This window comes from Pelecanus crispus, chromosome 4 (genome assembly GCF_030463565.1).
Source record: "Pelecanus crispus isolate bPelCri1 chromosome 4, bPelCri1.pri, whole genome shotgun sequence".
NCBI classification, from domain to species: domain Eukaryota; kingdom Metazoa; phylum Chordata; class Aves; order Pelecaniformes; family Pelecanidae; genus Pelecanus; species Pelecanus crispus.
The window spans coordinates 20869457-20892006 of record NC_134646.1 but is presented as its reverse complement, the minus strand read 5'-3'; the positions used below and the strand labels follow the sequence as shown (position 1 = coordinate 20892006).

General features: G+C 39.7%; 1 protein-coding gene across 7 annotated transcripts in view; it reads right to left on the bottom strand.

Annotated features, from left to right (window-relative positions):
- Positions 1 to 22550, bottom strand: part of LIN54 (lin-54 DREAM MuvB core complex component) — a 41817-nt gene that overhangs the window by 11249 nt on the left and 8018 nt on the right. For 4 of the 7 annotated variants that reach the window (XM_075708666.1, XM_075708669.1, XM_075708671.1 and 1 more), the window contains exons 1-6: positions 21866 to 21958; positions 13628 to 14355; positions 7683 to 7803; positions 4655 to 4800; positions 2989 to 3147; positions 416 to 632 (exon numbers count right to left, since the gene is read on the bottom strand). In XM_075708666.1, coding sequence (XP_075564781.1) covers positions 416 to 632; positions 2989 to 3147; positions 4655 to 4800; positions 7683 to 7803; positions 13628 to 14320 — 1336 coding nt within the window. In that variant the 5' untranslated portion in view covers positions 14321 to 14355; positions 21866 to 21958. Of the gene's footprint in view, positions 1 to 415; positions 633 to 2988; positions 3148 to 4654; positions 4801 to 7682; positions 7804 to 13627; positions 14356 to 21865; positions 21959 to 22550 lie in introns of those variants that run through there. The other 3 variants (XM_009486854.2, XM_075708667.1, XM_075708668.1) reach the window with 3 other exon arrangements.

Sequence of the window (22550 nt, the reverse complement as noted above, 5' to 3'; positions counted from 1 at the left end):
ACAGAAAACAGCAGAAACATCTGGTGCTTCTAAAGTATTTTAGAGTGAAGGATCTTCACGTTGCAGGAGTTTTGGCAATATGTTTGTGGGCTGTCCTGGCTTCAAACTTTTCACACAGAGGATCTGGGACTTGCCACAAGCCACCCACAAAGCTGGTAAGCTAGGGAAAAGCAACATAAAATGCTCCAAGGATTCAGGCCCCAATAAAGAGCAATTTGACAGAGGAACATTTCCACATACAAAACAGAGGTAACAGTAGAATACGAAATTTATAGGGGCCTACCACAAAACAAAGTACATTTAACAGTCTTGATAGATCTCTATTATGTATTCATTTTAATCCTCACAAAACAAACAAGGAAAAAAAAAAACCAGAAAAATTTACTTCAGACAATACACTAGCACCAGCACTTACCCTGTTGAAGAGGCTGTGTATTTGTACTGGGATTTTGACTGGCCGATTGGGTTGAACTATTGGCTGTTGTGGTAGTAACAAGTCTGACATAATGGAACTTGCTTCCAGGTACCTGAATCTGCTGAACATTGGGTGCAGTTGCCAAGGGAATAATTGTCTTAAATTGAGATGTACCCACTCCTCCTACAGTAATGGTCTGCACTGCTGATTTCACAGCCTGTTAAGCCAACACAGACAGCACAAAGTTACTTGCACAAAGGCAAAAAGAACATCAGTGTGTTTATTCCTCAATTTGTTAGCGAGCAACTCTTTAATCCATTCGTATCCTTGAGAAGCAAGTTAGTTATCCCCATTTTTGCTTTCAAAAGTAAAACAGATGTGAAGAGATTAAATGCCCCTCATCAGCTCAGAGGAAACTCAGTTCCATTTTCAATGCTCTACACCAAACACCAGAGTAAACTAATATTTACATGAGTAGGGTAACTCAGTCCACTTCCCCAGATACAACGTCTGCCAAAACAACTTCAGGTGACTACAGAGAACACTACTCAGTTTGTATTCAAAAATCAAGCAACGAACAACTCTAGAAATATTCCTACTAATAAGAACACATGGTAAGAACTTGCAGAACTGTTTGTGCTGGACTGCAGCATGATTTCTCTCTGTGTGTACAGATATATCCTGTTAAGACAGTTTGCAATTAATACACAGAAATCACTGTGCCAGAAAGAAACCACTTGAGAAGGAAATGGAAGAGAGTCCATAAACTGGTATCTGAAGACATGAGAAAGAGGGCACAAGCTGAGAAATGAAAGAAGAAAGAACAATGAAGAATAGCAAAACACATTTATTAAGAAAAAAAGCAAAAAGGGGAAAGAAAGGGATTCAGCGGACCTGTGCTACCTCACAGCTGGAATAACAGTACATCTGGAATTTGCAAGACCTCATCTTTCCAATTTCCCTCAAATTACAAACTGGTAACAAGCAAGTGTTTATTTTATTTATACACATTCATAAGTCTACCGGTTTGATAACAGCCTCTTTTTCCAGCCTTGCTGACAACCTCAAACTTCCATTTATTCCTCCTTTTTCTCCTTCCATCTAACTTCTTTTGGAGCTCAGCTTTTTACTCTCAGTATCTTTTAATATTGATATTAAATGTATCATTGTCTTTGGCATTAAGTTTTAGTATTAAGTTTAGTTGATAGTATGATGTGACTTAGAACATTTTCCCAGCTCTCAGCTTTCAGCAACCACATGAATGAAATCTCAATCTGCACATATTTCACTGGAAATATAAGCCCGGTCTTTTAAAAGAAGGTGTTTCCTTGGGATATATTTTTTTTTTAATATACTGAAACCTCAACAACCCAGAGCAATTCAAAATAAGCACTATCTGCAAGCACAGTCATAGCCTAAGTGTTATCACAGGGAGAGCAGCATGGGCAAAGTTCCCTTTAGCACACAAATTAGTGGCTGCCATCCAAGGACAACTGGGAAAATTGTAAAATTCAAGTGACAGTTCTTCTAAAGGCATGTTCTTGAGCCCAGTGACAACAGGTGAAACCCTTGTGTTGTGTCAGATAGCTTTGACCGAGAACTCAGTATGTATGCCACACAGCCATCTCTGTTTTGTCACTTAGGGTGCTTGCATTAGAGTGACTTAACCTTTTAACAACTGTTTCAAAAAGACAATTTTACCAGTTTTACTCTGGAAAAACAAATTTCAAATCATGCTCGTGTCCACATCCCCATATCAGCATTCCAATTATCACCTGTATCAGTAAGACAAGACTGGCAAAATCTGTCTGAGTCTCTGGTCTTGTGCTGTACATGCAACTGTGTCCACTCCCTACTATATCCACTCCAGTTATTTACACTCATACACATCCCTTCATGTTTACCAAAACAGGAATACAGACATTAAGATAGAAAAAGATTCACCTAAGATTACAAGAGAGGAAAAAAGTAAGAACTGTAGTTTGCTAGAAAGGTCAGTTTTGTCTTGTCATTCATTAATGCAAATCAATTTATCAAAGCTGTTATGGAAACCCCTGATATTTTTCTAGAAACGAGACACAGGAAATTAGTAATTTCTAATTCCGTAGGTCTCAGACCAACGTGTCTTGCTTATGCAGACCTCTACCACAAGAATGTGAACTCCATGGTTGTGAGCCTTAGAAACACCTGGAAAGCAGCCATAGTCAGTGGCATAGAAACACTGGTAGAAGAGCTAGAACCGCCCACAGAACTCTCCCTCCTGTCACAGGGAGCCTTTCAGATGACTTAGGAAATTCAGTATACAGAGATGAGAACTTGTACGAAGTGGAGCTTTCCAGGTTGGAAAGCTGCTTTCTAACAGCATGCCCTTCTACAGGCTTGCAGTGATTGGCACCCCTCAACTGAAGAAGTGCCTGCTCTTCAGGGCAATGCTTTTGCCAATTCTTAAGCAAACACCATTAGAAGAAGAACACCGTGGGACTGACCACTGCCAATTTGCGGTTCAACGCTCCAGTTTCCCGCAAGCGATGAGACAGAGACACGCTAGAAGACAAAGGAAAGTCAGTCTGTACCTGGGCGGTTGTGTGGTTGACTATAGCCTTCCCAGGGGAGGAAGGTGCTGACTGCTGCACTGTGAGGATCTGCTGTCCTAACGCTACATTCAGTGGGACGCCCACCGTCTTCTGGGGGGAGTTGGGAGGCTGGGATGCCACTGACACCACTGTTAGCTGCTTGGCAAAACAAAGAAGCAATTTAAATCTCTGTGCAGGATACAAGACCCTGTACATATATATTTCCCTCCTCATGAAAGTACAGTTCTCTACCAGTACAAAGAGTTCTTTCTGTGAACAAGGGTGCTGTATTTAATCAGAACTCACATGGGTCCGACTGTGCGACAGCAGCACATACACATGTTAGAAACTTCAAGGCATTGCTGGCTTCCAGCACCAAAAGGCCCCTGCAGAAAGCTAGCACTGCTTCTGGTTTTCAGTTTGGTGGTTTTTTGTTTGTTTACTTAAGGAAATTAGCCCACTGAAGCCTGAGCATTGTCTGGATGTATTTCTGAATAACAGCTTTATAATAGGTACCATGACTATTTCATCATAAATGGAAATTTCAAAGGAGAGCTGGGGGAGGTGGGGGTTGGATCTCACCTTACACTACTGATTCAGCCAAAGTATAAGAACATCAGTATTTTCAAATCTACTTTCCAGATTCCTGTAGAGATCCAGTCTTCTGACCTCATTTCTGTAGAGCGCAGTTTGAATGCTCTATACTATATAGCCACACCCCTTCTAAGGTTGGTTTTCTACTTTTTGTTCTACACTTCCTCCTTTATGTTTTAAGAAAACTCCCAATTTTTTAAACCATTTGCTTTTAAAAGATACTTAAAATTACTTATCTACAGTAAATTCAAGATGTAAGGAGTCTTCCCCCCCTTGTTAATTTTGATTCTAGATTTGTATTTTTTTTACTTCTTCCTCATGTTGCTTCCCTCACTAATAATTCTCAAACACAAGTCCTTCACTCCATTTGTATAACATTACATAGGTAAAGCACTGCCAAACTAAGAGAATTCTTTACTCTTACGCTATTTAGCTTGCATGCACTATGCATCTTGCCCCCCTGACTCTTCCTTTCTCCAGCAATATTCCTCTTCTCAAGACAATTTTATCAAGTCTAAAATACAAGCATCACTCATCTGTAACGCAGCTTATGATGGATAAGTTACCTTTTCTATCTGTCGCCCACCTGTGCCAATCTCTAGCTCTGTATTTGTCAAGGACCATTGCAAATCTCATTTACTTCAGACATGATTAGGGAAGACTAAATAATCTATGCAGTAGCAGGCAATGGTTAATAAGTGCTGACCAGTTAACACCGTTGAAGTCTCCTCTTAAACAGCCTGTTGATATTTTATGGAGGCATTAAAAAAAAAAAAAATACTGTTTGAGCACTTGGCTAAGAGAACCACTGCTCTCAGAATAGATGCTTAGGGAATGGCAAGAAATAGCAGGAATGGGAAACTAATGCAGTAATGCATATTTACTTAAAACCAGAGTAAGGGAGCCGATTGCAAAAAAATCTAGCTTAGGCCATCACCGCAGAGCATCATGATGTGCAATGGAGACCCTGGAGTGGTGGGATCATAAACAGCTTGTAGCAAAGACACAGAGAGCTCCATTCAGACCACTGTGCAGGAGGGATAGAAGGCTGCATCCGGAATCAGGTCCTTACCTTATTAGGAGATTTGAGTGGTGAGATAGCTATTTTATTCGGTGTCTGTTGTGTTGTTGTACTCAAAGATGATCCAATGACTCCGCTCTCAGAGATTGTTATTGTCTTTGGTGGTGTTCCTGGAGCAGACTGTGAAAGAACCCTACCTATAAACAATGAAGATACCATCAGCTCAAGTTATCCCTGTTTACATTAACTTTTAAAGCAAAGTTTTCTCTGCATATCATGCAATTGATCCCTACTTCTGAGAGTGTATTACCTGGTAGGAAGAACATTGGCATACTTTAAGTTAGATTTAGCAACAAAGAAGAAAATAAGTGGCATTATTGCAAATAAAAAGACAGTTCATTTAGGCTTGAAAAAGCCGAAACATATGTTGAGCCTTCCATGACATTCAGCTGAAAAGTCTTTAAAGCCAGAACAGCATCCTGAGGCACAAAGCCCTCCAATACACCTGCACTGTGCACAAACACCCAGCCAGATGGCAGTTTCCTAGGAACTCCCTGGGCTGCTGCCAATGTATAGAGAAACTAAGCATCTGTGGGGGGCTACTTCCCTTTTAAAACCTCAGCCATCAGAAACGAGCTGTGTTATGGTGACCAAGAAAAAGCTGTTTGGTCTGTCTATGCTGAACTCTAAGGTTTTTTTCACTGCCTAACAGAATATAGGACACTCCATAAAAATATGGGTGGTGGTGTAACTTTACAAACTATCTGCTTTTACAACGGCAAAAAGGTTAGACATCAAAACCAGCATCTCCAAATCATGAAATCAGTCTTAGGAATATTGCAAAACTCCCAGAGTGGAAAATAGGTTTGGGGTTTGTTTGGTTTTTTTTCCCCATACTTCTAAGTTTCTTTCCAAAGAGCGCTTGACCACTGAGCTTTCCTCCGATGCACTTTGGCTCAGACTCATTTCTGTCATAGCTTCTCTGTCACCCAATCTCTTGTACTACATTTATCAAAATAACAAACACACACACCCCAGCACAAATTTTTGCATCCAAAACCAACCAGTGGCATGACAATTAAGTCAACTGGAACTAACAGGAAAAAGCATCATCCTCTTGGAAAGCTGCCTTTTCTGAGGTCTGTGTACTCTAAAACAACCTTTTGTGCAGCCTAAGTAACAGTGCAGACAGTTACCAGCAGCTGCTAAAGCTACATGCAACCTGAAAAATGTCAGTCTGGGAATTTTACCATCTACAGTATTCAGTGCTTTGAGTTTGTGTTTTCCTGGTGACAGCCTTCCCTTTCTCACTATATCCCCTCTGCACTCCTTGGCATCAGCCTCCTAAACAGAATCTGGCTGCTTATATTGACAAGTCTTTAAAATTTACAACTTCCACCTCAGTTTGCAGAAATTCCCAGGCAATTAAAAATATTTATTAGATTCACAAAAACATGCATATGAAATCAAAACACAACACAAATGTTACACCTTCCCCAAAATGATGCCAGCCTCTCAAAACTCGCAAGCTGTGCTGCCTGTTAGGGATAGTGAGAAGAAAGGCAAATGTTTAAAAAGATTTCCCTGTCAATTAGAGAAGCATCTTCACCTCCCAGCGATGCTTCCCTCACAGGCTCAGGGACAGGTACTCTTGATTTTCCAACACATTGATTTAAAAGCTGGGAGTTTATTTTGTAACATATCTGCTTGTCAATATTATGTAGGCATGTTTTGATTTGGACATTTCCCTTCACTCTGGAGGCAGCAAACTTAAAAACATGCTCTTGTTAGTATTATTTTTGTTGTCATTCCTTACTGTTTACCAGTTTTCATGACTGCCAGATGAAAATGTAATGCAGGTCCAAGCAGCTCGTTTTGGGGTTTTTAATGTTTCTGTGTTGTTTTGTTTGTTGTTTGCTTTTTTTAAAAAACACATAAACCACTTAATTCAAATATTGGTAAACATAGTGAAGTAATCTTCTTATTCATAGGTCTGTACATTTGGTAGGGAATTTTTTGAGAAAGGGAAAAAGATTGAGGAGTGGGATGGGAAATCCCTCTTTCACCTGAAACATGAGTCAGGCTTCAGGGTGCAGGCAGCCTGACAACTCAAGGAAAAGATTATGTTTCAGTTATGTGCCATTCACTTGTACTATCAAAGTTTTGAATACAGGAGACAGTTGCATTCTTTTTAAAACCAGCCAAAGTCCCAGTTTTGTAAAGGCTTAACAAATGCATTTAAATATGTGGAAAAGATTGTAGGCCTACTTGGGTTGGTCAATCTGGAAGCAGTTGAAGACATTCTTCAAAGCTCTGAAGACGACTCTGGCTTCCTATATTTGTCCTTTTGAGATAATTTATGTGTCTCAGATGTTACTTGCATACACGCAATGATGCATTCAGCAAGGGACACATCAGTCCCACTGCCTTAATAAACAAATTATTACACTGTGGGTTTTTTAGTTTTGTTGGTTTTTTTTTTTTTTTAAAGGACACAAACACAGATTTGTTTTCCAAAGAGACAAACCATTTCTTATTTGCCTTAATTACTTTCTTAGACTCTTCTGCAATGCTTATTTTGAAGTGAGCAACTTAACAGAAACAACACAGCTTTATTCGCTTTTTTTTCCCCACTCAAAACACTTTTCCTGTTATATGCATGTATTACATTTAAGTCCAACTATAAGCAGATTAAAGTAATACAAGAGCATGTGTCTCCTTTTCCTCCATGTATTTATATAATGTATTCACAAATACTTTGTGTTTATCGAGTAGCCTTTTCTCTGGCTGTGAGGCATTTTTTTCTCCTCCCCAAAATCCAGAAAGTAAAAGCATCTTACAGTAAAAGCAAAATGCTCAAATTCTACAATCACAAAGATAATTCTAAACAAGCAAAGTGTAAAGGTATCTGCATTTATCTGCTTCTACTCACAAAATTGTCTGTGATTTTTTTTTCCCCCTTGAGGTTCTTCAACAGAAACTATAGTAAAATAATCGAGACAGAAAAATTTCTACAATCACCATCTCTTTGAACAGCCTTTAAAAAATGGTAAAGCAAAACAAGTCAAAGTAGTACAACCTGCAATGACTGGTGACACTTGAGTGGTCTGCCCTGTTACAGCTTTGCTATTGATTGGTTTTGCAAAGATCAGCTTAGTGATCACTGGGCCAGAAGTTGGGGTTCGGGTCTTCTTCGCAATCTGAAAGATAGAGGAAAAAGAGATCTACAGTAACTTAAGCATTTTGGATCTAAATTATTGTATTGTTAAGTACATTAGAAAAAGGACAATATGTGCACACATAATTTGAAGAATAATTGCTTATCTTGCATTTCACCTCCATTTCTCGCTATTGAGAAAACTAGGATATCATCCATGCCACTTCAGAAAACCAGCCACCAAAGCAGGATAGCCAAATCCCTTACAGCTTTTTTGTAAGGTGTCTCCCTGCAAACATACCTCATCTTGAAATGCTGAAATTATTTCTTACATGCCTTTGGTCTACATAAAAAAACATTAAAATTAAATGCACAGCTCAATTATTGAAGCTTTAAGAAAAGCTACTTCTTTTTCAGCCAACCAGGACAAAACTTGTTCCTCAAGTGATTTAAATATAACAGCTACTGCTCTGAAACATCTCTTGACCCACTCTGACATAGGAGCACACTCTTATCCTGCAAATGGGGAAACAGCCTTCTGTAACAATTCTCAAAAAGTACATGGATCATCAGTCCCTGAAAGTTTTGGGTACTCACTAGCCAAGAACAAATCAGTTGGCTACATCCAGGTACAAGAGGGTCTTTTTTTCCTTCCATGATCCTGTCTCCTGAAACACAGCTGGACCAGGAACATGTACATGCAATTCAATGAGACAGATCACTTCAACTTGAAATCTTTATAAGCAGGGTTTTATAGTCTTAAAAGTCTTAAACAAGACTTTTTCCCCTTCTCCACATTGACAGAATTTAGCTACCAGATGCATTTGTCCAAACAGTTTCTGTACACTGGCATCCAGCTGGTGAATAGTTCGATTAAGAGGTTACTTCTCTCAAAGACTACTTTAACCTAGTCACTGCAGAGGCTGCCTGCAGATGCGGACTATCACTAGGATCTTCCTTGAATCCTAGTGAGTACACTGGAAGGCATTACTGATGCCCTTACACTTACCAACCCCACAGGTCAGGCCCATACTGCCTCTCCTCCACCACACACACCCAGCCACATCCCATGGGCACCAGCCACCAACTCCAGCAATATCAGAGGCATGACATTGTCATCCATGTGGAGAGCCACCTCTCAAAGGCGCAGAACCACCTTCGCTACTCAAGTAGTTAACTGGAGAAATGTCACTGACATGCAAAGATACAGAGATGACAGCTACTTTTAACAGCCTGAGAAAGTTGTGAGTGCTTAAATGAAGCAATTGAGTAAGGCTGGATGTTATGGTTTCCTACACAAAACTGTATTTATAGAATTTGCTGACTGAAAACACCTCTTTTACAGTAGAGTAACGCCAAAGCATTTGAAGTATTCACTAGCACGTAACAAATTCCCCAGCTGCCCCACAAAGAGCACACATGAGGCTGTTTCAGCTCCCAGCAGCATGCTCACAGCATGGCTGGGGAAGCCAGAGCTCCCCACTGCTACAGCACTGGAGCCCTCCAGCCTCTAGGAAAGCAAATGCCACCTCTGTGTGCCTGAGCTGTGCCCAACCAAGGGAAGCCAGCAATGAGCAGCTCTGACACCAGGCAGTGCCAGAAAACAGACCTCATTTAAAGGAACCCATGTGCTGCTCCACAGTTACACTACAAGTGTTCCTCAGAGGAAACCTCCACCTCAGACCACTGGCAGGTGAAGGTAATTTGCCCAAATATGCTGCACCCAGGCCATGTTAGCCACTTTATAGGTGGCATACAATAGTCAAGGCTTAAAATGAAACAGAAGAAAAAAAACCCAGCTCTTTTTGGAGATACGTTTCAAGGTTTTAGTTAATATAAGTTGTTTGAAGAAGGAAGCTTCATTCACAGCCCAGTTTACAAATTTAACTCAAAGCCATTTTAACATTTCAAGGATTCAGTTCTCTTAGCACATACACAGCTAATAGATAAGCAGGCATTTTATCAATAAATTCTTTTGTAAATTTGCACATATTTTAATTTCTGATAAATTCCCCACATTTCATCTGCTTGAGACTTCCGTTCTGCTGAAATTAATCTTACCCTGCCATAAGGTATTATTGTAACTCAACTACTATTGCTTTTACTCTCTGAAGCGAGGCCAAAGTCTGGCTCAGAACGTGATCAACATCCAGCAGGAACAGCCAGCTCTGGACAGCAGCAGTCATTTCCCAGTAACAGTCGATAAATGTGCTTAAGTGACTTGCATGAATACGTGTGAAATACTAGCTACCCGTTAACATGAAATATTTCAGCAAAAAATGTAAAAATCCCAAAACAATAGCTGGTCAACGAAAGTAGCCATGCTTCCCTCAGACTCAACTTGCAGTATTTGCCTCAGAGGATATCCTTCCCCTCTGCTTTTTGGATGAACTGTTTGTCTACAAAGAAGGAGGTCTAACAAAGGAGTAAATCCCCTCAGGGCTTAGGAAACATGGCAAAACTCAAACATGGTTGGTTAAAGGTGAGGAACAGCCCTTGGCCTCCAAGTGCAGGCAGTGCACTCCTGCCCTTACTTGCTGCCAAGTGAGCCTTTCTGAGGTTTTTGCCACTGGAACCAATAACCTCAGCCACCTGTGAGAGCCTTCTAGGCATCAGTGGGAAACTTGCTACCCATTTCAGTAGAGAACAAAGGAGCCAGAGGAAATAGTCAAGATGACAGACTGCCCCTTTGATGCTTCAGAAAGCACAAGTTCTCTGGAGCCCTCTGCCATTGGCTGTACTGATCACAAGAAGCTTAACATTATTCCTCTGCCTATGGAAACTAAGCACGCTCTCTGCAAGTTACTTTGAATTAGACTGCAAAAATATTTCCTGGGGCAACAAGCTCTTCTGTAAGAAAATTATTAATTTAGAAGCACACACCAACCTTCTTCCCCCTACAGAAGTGAAGAGATTTATTTGCAAGCATCTTTATTTAAAGGGTCAATTTGTGTCTTCATAAGCATGCTCCATTAAAAAAAGATGAACTAGCAAGTTTCTATGGCCGGACTTTGTTTTCAGCTGTCAAACCGTGTTCTATTCATACAGAAAAAACCACATGCATACCTCACATTTACTGCTGGATTGAAGACCCACATAGTCAGCTACCACAAAGGAGCTAACATACTATAAATCCACTCCCTAGATGACCTCATGGGAGCTTGTCCATGTAGCCACACCCTATGTAATTTATATTTGGCATAATATGAAAAAAATCAGGGACTCTAGAAATAGAAGAGGAGAACAGTATACTTCAGAGAAGATGAAGAAACTGAGCTAGGAATGGGAGTTTGCTCTGGAGTTAGGCAGTACACAAGGTCACTTTCCATGATGAGATGAAGCCACAATGACGGCTTAGCAGTTGCCCTGCCATGGTAGCAACAATGCTATGGACATGTAGATTTAACTGCTGGAATGCAGAGCCAGTTACCACATCAAGGCAAGTTCAAGTTAGACTAGCTTAGTGACAGCAATGGTGATGGGTCTGGACATCTGGTTGAGATTCATCTGCAAGGCCAAACTTCTGCTTAATGCATTTGGACTAAAGTAGCACACCGGCCGGCACATTGTTGTTTTAAGCCTGTATGCAGGCAGGAGCCACAGGCTGAAAGCAGGTGCACTTGCCCAGTAGTTTTGTCCACACATCCAGGGCAGTGGTTTCAACTAAATCAGGACAAGCTGCCAAGGTACAGTAATAAACCTCTGGATATAGATGAAGCCCAAGGTCCTGCCACATTTTACACCTCACAGCCTCATACCTCTAAAATTGTAATCAAAGAGGGAGCCAGATTCCAAGGAACATTTTGCTCAACTCTATCAATTATGCCTTTTCTCAACTGCTGATATTTCAATGTCACAATTAGATTAGCAAGGGTAATTAAGTTTCTCTAATGACCTGCAAAGCCCCTACGACAGTGAGGATGTAAGGAGAACTGGAGAGAGCTCTTTGTCATCTAATCTTTTACCAATTCACTTTTCAGCACCAAGGCGAACTGCTATGCTGCCTTGCATCTGAAATACCTGATTCACAAAGCCACAAGAGGTAAGTTACACAAGACCCTTGGGAGGCATTCACAGCTTCCTTTTCCACTCACTGAAAGGTTAAGAGGCTTGTTCGGGATGATGGGAGAAATGCATGACTTCATTTTCTAAGCCAGGGACTCAAGGCATGGGTTAGCTCCCCTGTCATTCATGATAAGGTAGACTATGAATCTCTCGCCTAGCCTCATATATCCCTCTGATACTTCAGTAATTTCCTACCTAGAAAAGCACTGTCTGGGAAGTGCTAATGTAATCACCTTCCCTGCAGCATGAAGTACTTATAAATAAATGAACATTGCCACCTTGCTTTTCATTTCTACTTCTTCCTCTCCTTATAGGAAAAAAGCAATGCCAGGTGTTAACAGTTCAATCTGTTTTGCAAATGGAAGCAAAGGTTCAGTAAAAAGAGACCACAACAAAACAAATTTTCTCAAACTGCAATTAACTAGATTTACAAATGGATGCAAGTCCATTTGTAACACCTTCTATTAAGGACCCTGTACCATTCCTAATGACAAACTGGAAAGGTCAATTGACAAGTCATTGTATTTCAGCACAGGTCATCTCATGCAAGCAAAAGCACATCACAGCTAAGTAATTCCCCTCAGTCTCCTGTATCTGTCACTTGGCAGTGAGTAACTGAAGCCAAGTAACAGGAACAGATCCACTCTTAAACATTCCTATGCTGAGTCAAGAGCAGAGGCTTTTTTGAAAGCTATAATGACAACCATATCATTAATGAGCAAGGTACAAAAAAGAAAATCGGTATGTTTCAAACAGCCATTATTAAATATGTTTTCCACAGGTATGATGTAGCAACAAAAAAGGAGAAAGCAGAAATCAGTGCAAGGATCATCTGCAGCATTAAAACAAACCATCTTGAGAGCCGCTCACATTTGCTTGCCATGAAATACTAGTTGGAGAACTTACCATTCAGCTAATAACATGCTTAAAAGTTTGTAATTTTTTATGTCCAGCAAATTAGTTTTTATTAGCATACTTAGAGTTTAATTTCTCCTTTCATTTAAACTGTAAAATAAATATTTTTCCATTATAACCTGCATCAAGTTCTACTTTTTCCTTCACTTTCATGAGGTCTTATTTCTGCCTCACTGCCAACTAGAACAAAGTCACTCACATTTAGTTCTGCCATATACCAGATGAAAATCAGACCCTTTGGGTTATAACGCAAGTCTTTTCAACACATTTTCAGATCCCAGCGGATTCTCTGTGGTTTCAAATATCTCAACATACATGCCAGAGATTGGGAACAAGACCTTGAAGTGTCCAGCTTACAATAGCATCTAGTCTATCAGTATCTATGAACAAGCTTAACTAGATTTGAGGCAGACAAGATATACCTTTCTGTTCTTTTTCAAATGCTGGAAGGTTTTTTTTTCAGAGAGTTTAAATAAAAAAACTAAATGTAATAGGCAGTAGCTACTCTTCCATAAAGGAGTAAAGCAGCGTACACTTTGAATAAAGAATAGGCATACAGAGTTCAATTCAGTCTTCCTGAAAGCATCTAGAATTTATTTTTATAAAATGAAAATAATGGGAAAATTCTTTTCAATTTACTGAATTTTAATAGCTCATTTTGTCTGAGGCAAATACTAAGTTTCTAGACAGTAGCTAAAGGTAAAGGGCATAGAATGGTAAATGCATCCACAGATGAAAGCATGGGCTAAGACCAGCATTGTATTTTTTAATATAAGGAATAAATGCAAAGGCTGAAAGCAACCATGTGTCCATCAGTGAAAGCAACGGACAACAGCTGCAGCAACAAAACTGTTTTTAAGGTGTTTCATCAACATGACTCACTTTACCTGTACTGTTTTTAATTGCTGGGTCTGCAAAACAGAAGGCTGGGCCGCAGTGTTTATCAGCTGACTTCCTTGTGTCAAAGCTGAGACACCAACAACAGGTTTCACTTCTGACCGACCGCCAATAACAACTTTGATCTGCTGGCCTTGTACCTTGGAGTCTCCACCTTGGGCTTGGGACGTGGCCTTCTGTGCCTGCGGGAGCTGGCTGTGGGGTAATGCTAAAACAATAGGTTGGCCAGACTTCCCCAAAGTTGTTACAATCAGCTTTTGCCCATCCGGTTTAATACTCTGATTGCCTATTTTAATATCGGCAGTCTTGTTCAGAATAATTTGGTTGGCTGATATAGTGACGGGGGTCTGAGCACCAAGTTTATGGAGGCCACTTGGAAAGGTAGGCTTTACTCCTGCGTTCACATCAGATTTTGGGGTTGCGATGTTCACTGTCACGTCTCCTGAGTGATTGCTGGGTGCAGTAACTGATTCTGCCGTGACTGCAGCTGTAGTCGTAGCTGAGGAGTCGCTGGTGGAGCTTATGTTCACTATTTCTTCCAGTTCTGTTTCCATGGGAATAGAATCTCCCATCGGTGACGACACGATAACTGCCTCAATGCTGTCATCTTCCACCAGAGTTATACCGGTGTCCATTATTTCCTCAGGGAGCAAGCTGTTGACTTCTGCTGAAACCACCTCCATTTTAGCAGTTGTGGCAGTGATGACTGGAGCGGGTACTGCAATAATATTTTAAAAAGTTATTGGCTTCCATAAAACATACATTTTCAAAGCTTTATAAATAATATTACCAAAGAAGAAAATATAGTAGCAGAATTTTTATCAGACTGAAGGTATTGTGCATGCACAGGACAGATATCATAAAAAAAATTATCAAAACATAACACATTAAGCTGAATTTACTCTCAGTAAGAATTTCTATCAAACCTCTTCAACATCATCCATTGAAGTCAAATCAAGGCACTGACTTGCTGTGGATTACCAGTCTACTCTTGACAACACAGTACACGAAGTAGCGTTTCCCCCCCAAGATACAGGCACCTTGTTCACAGACATTTAAGCTTACTGAAATATAAAGCAAGAGGTAAACAGCTTTAAAAATCCAACAGATGATAATGGCTTTTCTCATACATGTCAACATTGATTAGCAGGTTATCCTGCCTCAAGAGACTTTTATCCATACCAGATGTAACAGGGGTTCATTTTTGCCAAATCCTCATTTTGGAAATCTCAGAAAAACAGCTGTCTAGTGACGGGCTTTAATTACCCCACAAGCTCAATCAACAGCCCATCTACCCCAGTACCAAGCCAAAGACAAACAGATACTTCCTCTATGCTGGCCATGAAAAGAACAGCTCAATATTTCCCCCCCCCAATATTCACAAGAAAATATAATGCCCAAATTCATGATTCATTTGAAATGTGTAACACAAAACAAAGAACACCTCATCTGAAAGAAAACAGAGTTTTTTAAGCTGACCAGTAAGAGCGACCAATTTATATTTAAAAAACCCTACAGTGAGATTCAAAGCCAGAGTCACTTCCCACTTGAGAAACCTTAAAGACATTGCTGGAAATGGTCACATCTACCATTCGCACTAAAACTGTATCACTGTCAGGCTGAAAACAGAACAGCTTAATAAGGCATTTTCCCCACTTTCTGGCCCCATTTGCATGCTTGGGTACCTGGTGAGTGAGCACACTGCATGCGTATGCGTACACACTCTCAAGTATTCATTATAAGCTCAAGAAGACAGGATCCTTGCAAATTCAGTTTCCTACTTGCTAGGAAAACCAGAACTGAGTTATTTGTACTAAGTGACATTCATAGTTAAGGAACTTTGCCGCTAAAAAAACACTGACCAAATGCTGAGGTGACATTGGTTCCTCCACAGTCATTGTGGTTTTATTTTGCACAGCAGCTAACTACAGAATAGCTGCATTTTGCCCATAAGGTAGAAGGATGGGGGAAAAAACCCCGCTGTAATCTACCTAGTTTCCATGCCAAGCTCAGGAGGCTGTGCTGGAGCATGGCCTTCCTGACTGTGAAGGGTGGCATCCTGATTCCCCTCACCTCCAGAGTATAAGCCATATCAAACTGCCATGATACTCAAGAACCCTGAGCTGTGAAAGAACTTGTTCAGACGACCAAAGGTCAAACTCACACACAGCTCACTTACTGGCAGGCATTTAAAGATACAAAGTTATCTGATGTCACTGCCAGAAATACCTCCTTTGGAAAGCGTTTCTCCCAAAGTAATGCCAGTACAGCTTGCAGTGATGCCAGCCCTGGTAACTAGCGCTAGACAAAACAGCTTACTCCTAAGGACACATTAGTAATAGTATTGCATTGCTGTCTTAAAGTCAAACTGGTTAACTGCATACAAGATTACACAAAAATAGGAATAGTAGAAGCAGATTGTTTCAGCATATGTTAAGGCCACTAGCTCTTCTCCTGAGCTGTGTCACTTTATTGTCTCCTCATCAACCTGCATGGGCTTGTGTCTTAGATCTTACAACTTCGAACTATTTCGGACACCACACCCCAATCATTCTGTTCTACACTGACAAGCACAAGGGGCTTGGATCCAGAAGTTAGACTCCAAGGGTCAACCACAATCCAAATGATTGACTCCGTGTTTGAAAAGGAGGGAATCATCTAAGCCAGTGGAAAAATCACAAGATTCAGTAATGACAAATAATGTTAAATTACTTGCTTTTGGTTTGCATTTGTACATGTTATTCCCTAAAAGAAAGGTCATTCCTAGTATCTTTTAACACTATGACCATAAAGTATTTACATATATTTAAGTAGTTATACGGTTCAACAGTTATTTATATGCTTCATTTTTACCATTTGGTTATCTTACAAAGCAGTAAATGGTTATTAAATAGCTCTATCTAGTTGAAAGGACATTTATATTAAAATGCAGAGCCAGGATTCTGACTTTCAACAAACCACTTGCAAGTCAGAATGCAGAAGGAAAAGAAATACACTACATCAAGTCTGGAATCAGAAACCAACAAGTTAAAAGTAAAGAAACATTATGCATGGTTACCGGATTAACAGCTTATGGCCATCACATTGGAAGATTTTAGTTACTAGGTCTCACCACTTCAGAGTTCGCTTCCATTAATGTATTCAGGCTAGTGTAACCAACAGCAGCAAGAAAAGAACCACAATACAACCCACTTGTTTCTTCATTGCTTATTGGATATGACTGAAACAGATACATGAAATGCAACAATGAAGATCTCATCCTAGCTATATGAGAGGCTGCTGTCAAAGGCAGCTTCAACGTCCCAGCAGATTTTATTTCTAGGTATTTAGCCAGGATTTCTCAACAGTTTAACTGTTTATTTTTTTCTAATGCTTTTATACCAAACACACACTTTCTATTTTTCCAGCTCCTCTACTGAAGTGATTTCCAAGAGTAAAAGCATGCCAACCTCTTTTAAGATTCTAGCACCTTTGAGATCTTCAAGACAGGGTAGAGAATTATTTTAACTATTTAAAAAGACTTGAAAGTTTCCTCTGCTTCAGCAATTATGCTTTGAGTCACTTGATAATGCAAGGGCTGTACCTACAACCCCCCAAAAAGATGCATCAGTAAGTGTTTACACTTATTTAGCTCAAAACCTGAAGGAAAAACAATCTAAACAAAGGAAGTGGATGAGCACACTATCAGACCAGGGAACTCTACAAAAATTCCAGGATCAGATTACTAAATAGGTAATTTTAGCCTACAAAATAATAGCCACACAACTTTAATTTCTTCTTGCACTTTTAATAATGTAATGAAGATTTGTTTAGAAAAAGACTGTCCCAGCATAGCTCAGGACACCCAACCAGCCAAATGCATATAAAGAAATCAGGGACTAAAGCATATCATCAGCAAAGTCTTGGAGTAACAACTGTGAAAAATGCTGAGTACTGTTAGGAGGAGGATGGGGACAAAAGCTCAGCTTGAGTGAACCACCTCTGATCATCTTATCCATAGCATAGATCTCTATACATGATATTCACAAAGAATATATATATGTCAAAGGGTAAAGGGGATTTGTAAGGAAGAGGATAAAGAATGACATAATTGTTGGCAAAAATACAGAATGGTGTCTGACAGGTACCTGTGAACTTTGATCTATTTTTTCCTTTTCTGTTGCTAGTATGTCAGTGCAGAATCTTTAAGAAACTAACACTGTTAAAGTGTTGAGATCAACAACATCAAAACCTTTGTTGATAAAACATGCAAAGCAGCCATACTAAACAGGAAAAACAAAAGAATCAATAAAGCACATTGATCTGCAAACAAGTAAACAAAATGCAAGATATAAAAATGCCTGTATTTTACAGTTGTATTATTACATCTCCAGAAATGCCCCCATTTCACTAAGAATAGCTAACCTTCCAGTCTGCAACCATGAGCAGTTCAAGTGCAGCACTTACATGAGGATATGTTACAAAATCATCAGCAAAGGTACGTACTGCAAGAAAAACTCTTCAGAAATTCAGATTACTTAGAAATAAGGATGCTGAGACCAACTTTACAGGATGTCCTAGGATGGTGCTGCATGTTAGCAAGGTCATCACAATGAAGGAGTGGACCAAGGGACGCATCACCATTTGTGGCCCCATCAGTGGTCCCCTTCCTGTTCTCCTCCCAGCACAGGCCTGGTGGCACTCAGCCATGGGAAGACTCTGGTATAACTTGACAGGTTTAAGAACATTGGCCAGACCTGCCTTAAGTCATTGGCAATGTTCATTTTCAACTAAATTCTTAAGTGTCACTTTCACAAGAAAATAGGGAAATCAAATCAGTAACAGCTTTTGTATGAGCACCTATCTCAAAGTGCAAAAAAAAACCCCACCCCAAAACCAAAAGCTTCATAAATGCATTAAGTCCAACACAGCCCCTAAGATAGCAGGGAATCTTTTGAGATCAGTAAAACTGTTGCTGCATGCTAAGCAAATGCTAACTAAAACCAAGTATCTTTGCCAGATACAGCAGCTAGTAGTTCTTCAAAGCTGGGATAGGTACATGCACCTAAGCATAGCATTATTAAGAGCCAGCAAAGGCAAATGCTTCCAACTTCCTGAGCTAGGAACTGCAAAAACGCTTAAAAAGAACTGTGAAGAGGAACAATGAACCACCACAAAAAATCCCCACCCTCAAGAAGTCACCACTGGGGTGACTGTCCAGGAGACAAATCACATGGACATGTCTAGCATATGTGAAACCAGTTACTACATCACTAACCACAAGAAGATAGAAGTATGATCATATATTTGTTACTACAATTTTCTTCCTGATGGACGCAACAGGATACAGTTTTGCAGCTCCCGAAAAGTAGAAAATCAGAGTCCTTGCATTAAGAGACTTCGAAGCGCCTCCACACACCCTTGGTGCTGCAAAAGGCCAAACCTTTTCCAAAGTTCAATAAAGTTAAGATGATGTTATTGAGAATGAAGGCATATGCCCAATAATTTGCAAAGGGGAAAGGAGAACACCAGTAGTTGCAGTATCTCTCAAGGGATATACTAAGCTGGGTGGTGGGGTATGAGGCTGGAAACTAGGGTCAGATGAGTGGCAGAAGAGTAAGAGTGGACAGCCTAGCAAGTAATTATTCACTGCAAGTACAATGGACTCTAAATGCAAACATGGGGGAAAAAAAGCCCAAAAGAATACAGTATCACCAGTTAGCCAATACAAAAGGGGTAACATTTGGCATTTCCTTTGCCAAGACAAAAATGTGACAACACAGTCACTTCTCTTTCAAATAAAGGTGGAGCAGGGGACTGTCAGCAGGCTACAGCTCAGATTTGAGGATTTTAAAACTCAAAAATCCCACAATATTCATATGAAGTTATATTCGTAAAATCAGCACATTTCTCTTAACTAGTAAAGGTTTAAAAACATAATTTATTTAATTCCTAAATCCATTCATTAGAACAAAGGCAAGAGCAGGAAGAAGTAGGGGAAATACAGAATGGATTCTTGATGATTTATCCAAGAAGTACGAGATGCTGTCAGCCACATGCAATCAAAGTTTAGGTGCTTAAATGCTTTTCAAAGTTTTCAGCTTCTGCTTATCTGCCCTCTCCAATAATGGCGATATGTAAACTTCAGAAGGCTGCCGAGCTGAAAAAAATTCAATTTTTTTTGTCTTAATACTTAGAGATTAAGCAGTTTAAAATTACCAGGCCTCAGGTAGTTGGAAGCTGCCACAAAAGAGAGATCCAAGTACAATCCAGGGGGAACACTGCAGCAGCAATTAATTCACCTGCTCCCATTCCCCTTCCTAATCTTCCGGCTCTTGGGATGGGGGTGGGGGGGTGGAAAGCATCTTGCAATTTGAATAATTGAAACCATGGAACAGTTACTAAGCTCTCCATGCTGCTACCATTGACATATAATACTACAAAATATTGACAAGGACAGTTAAAACACAATGAACCAAAAAAACCCACAGAAGAACAGAAAATGTTCTTTGTAAACATGCTATTAAAAAAAAAAAAATACTTAAGTTTCCAGAAATTTGTCCTATTGTCTTCAAAACGTGTTTTACCAACATATTGATATGAAATTGACTGCCTTCACCACAAAAATCTTTAGTTGATCATACCCAAAGCTTGAGAAGCAATGCACGCAATATGACTGCATCTTCTTCCTTTACCACAAGTGCTGTTGCAAATATACTTTAAGATTCAGCTATCCTGTGACTTATAGCTGTTTTCTTCATAGCAAAATTAATTCTCACATGCAAGGAATCACAGCATGCTACCACAGAAATTAGATTACACTGCGTACAAAAGCAATTTTTACAATCAAACTAAAAAAGATCTTAGATAGTACATAACAAAAATCCCCATAAGTCAACATTACATTGCCCAAATGTACCATCAATTACAAAACAATATTATTAAGGAAGAACATTCTAGCCATTGTGAAGTACTGAGTAGTATTACTGAAAAAAAAAAACCCAAAAAACTGCAAGCACTTGCCCAGAATCATTAGTATCTAGAAAACTAAACCACTTAAAGGTCAAATTACTTTCCCATGCATGGCTCAACAGCTGTTACCTAGCTCTCACATGCTAGTTAAATGTCCATTAAGAAGAGGGTAAAACCATACCATTTTACTAATATTAGTCTGCATTTCAAGCCATGTCTACATTTCAAATTTGCATAGGTATCTATCAGTCACTTTCAGCATTTGCTATTTGTGACTTACAGCAAGCCAAAAACTTAGATTTCCACGTCGTTCTGAAGATGGACCAGGATCAGCAAACTGATGATAAATCTGCTTCTTGAGAACTACTTAGGGCCCTTTAAAGGTCTAATCCTCACCAGTGCTAAGTAAATTCCAGAGTGCACTGAAGAGCAAGGGCATTACTATTATGCGAACGCTGCCTGCAGATCTACCAGTGCAATGTTCTGTAGAAGTAAAAGAACGTTGATATGTGTATATTTTTCAAATGACAGGCATGTCTAGGCTGAGAAGGCAGAAATAGAGAAGTAATTAGGATAGCCATTTATGCTTGGATTACCAACAAATGCATGCTGTTGACCACAGAAAGATTCCATACACATCTGTACACCCTACTTTTCTCTTAAAGAGGAGTGTTAAGGTCGCTTTATCATGGTAAGCTTGAAGTCTTAAACACTGCTTGTGTAGCACACACCTTACTTACAGCAACTTTCCAGGAAAGAACTGGAAATAACATTCATTGCAGCAGAACACTTCAAAGCAGTCCAGTGTGCTTTCTGTAACTGGAAACAATGTTCTACTTTCAAGCAGAGTTTCAAGCAAACTAAAACAGAAACCAAAAATCAGAACATTTCCCTTCACCCCTTGGCTTCCATGCCAGTTTCAGTCATTTCCCAACATACAGTCGCACACAAGCTGAAAAACAAAACTGCACAGGTGTTCTTGTGATCATTAAACACATTCTGAAGGTGTTCACTGCCATGAACAATCCAGTATGTGTTTGTAGATTCCAGGGCCTTTACCTTTAACGAAGCATTTCTAACCTTATTTTCTAATGCAGACTTTGTGGTGAGACCAAGAGAAATAACCCCTAAAATAATTTCAAATTATTTTATTTTCTGCATATTCAGGAGGCCAAAATTAAAGCACTAAGATTCTGAAGTTAAAATGAATATATATGTAGTGAACTTAGCTTGACTGGAAAAAAAACCCTAACTTAATAAATGTGAAGAGTACTTACCACTAGACCCAAGAAACACATATATCAGTCTTTAAAATACAGCTTGAAATAAAGGCCTTGCTTTCCGAATTCCAGACGTCTCTTGAATGTGGGGCTACAGAAGAATTCAAAACACATAGCGATATCGCACCAAGAACTCTTAAAAACAAGAAGCATGGAAACTCCCATCATAGGGTTGATACCGAGTTCCCCACAGACTTTTAACAGGTGTTATCATACTGCGCACCTTTTAAGATTAGGCTTGCTGCCAGCAATTTCAGCAAAAGTGCATTTTAGCGCTGTATTTATAAGCAAAGGTTCATCACAACAGAACTGTAACCTACCAATTTTATTGTGACTTTGCAAATCAGGAAGTGCAATGATTATGCGGTGCATTACATGTATACTTCAACAGAGCCGTCCAGTCAGAAGGTACAATACATGAAGTCCATTCTAACCAAAAAACACACAACACTGATTTCAGTGGGCTATTTCATTTCCAAAAATATGCTAACATAGCATAGAAAAGCATTTTGTCCTACAAACTTAATTCCCTATGATTCTTTTCAAAGTTAGAAGAATGCAGAGATGAAAACCAGATAAAAATCTACGACCATACACTGCAGTGCTTTTAGGGTAGTGCTGTCAAGATTTGGACAGCAGTGAAAGCTGTTATGGCCACTACTGCTTTTTAAAATTATCCTAG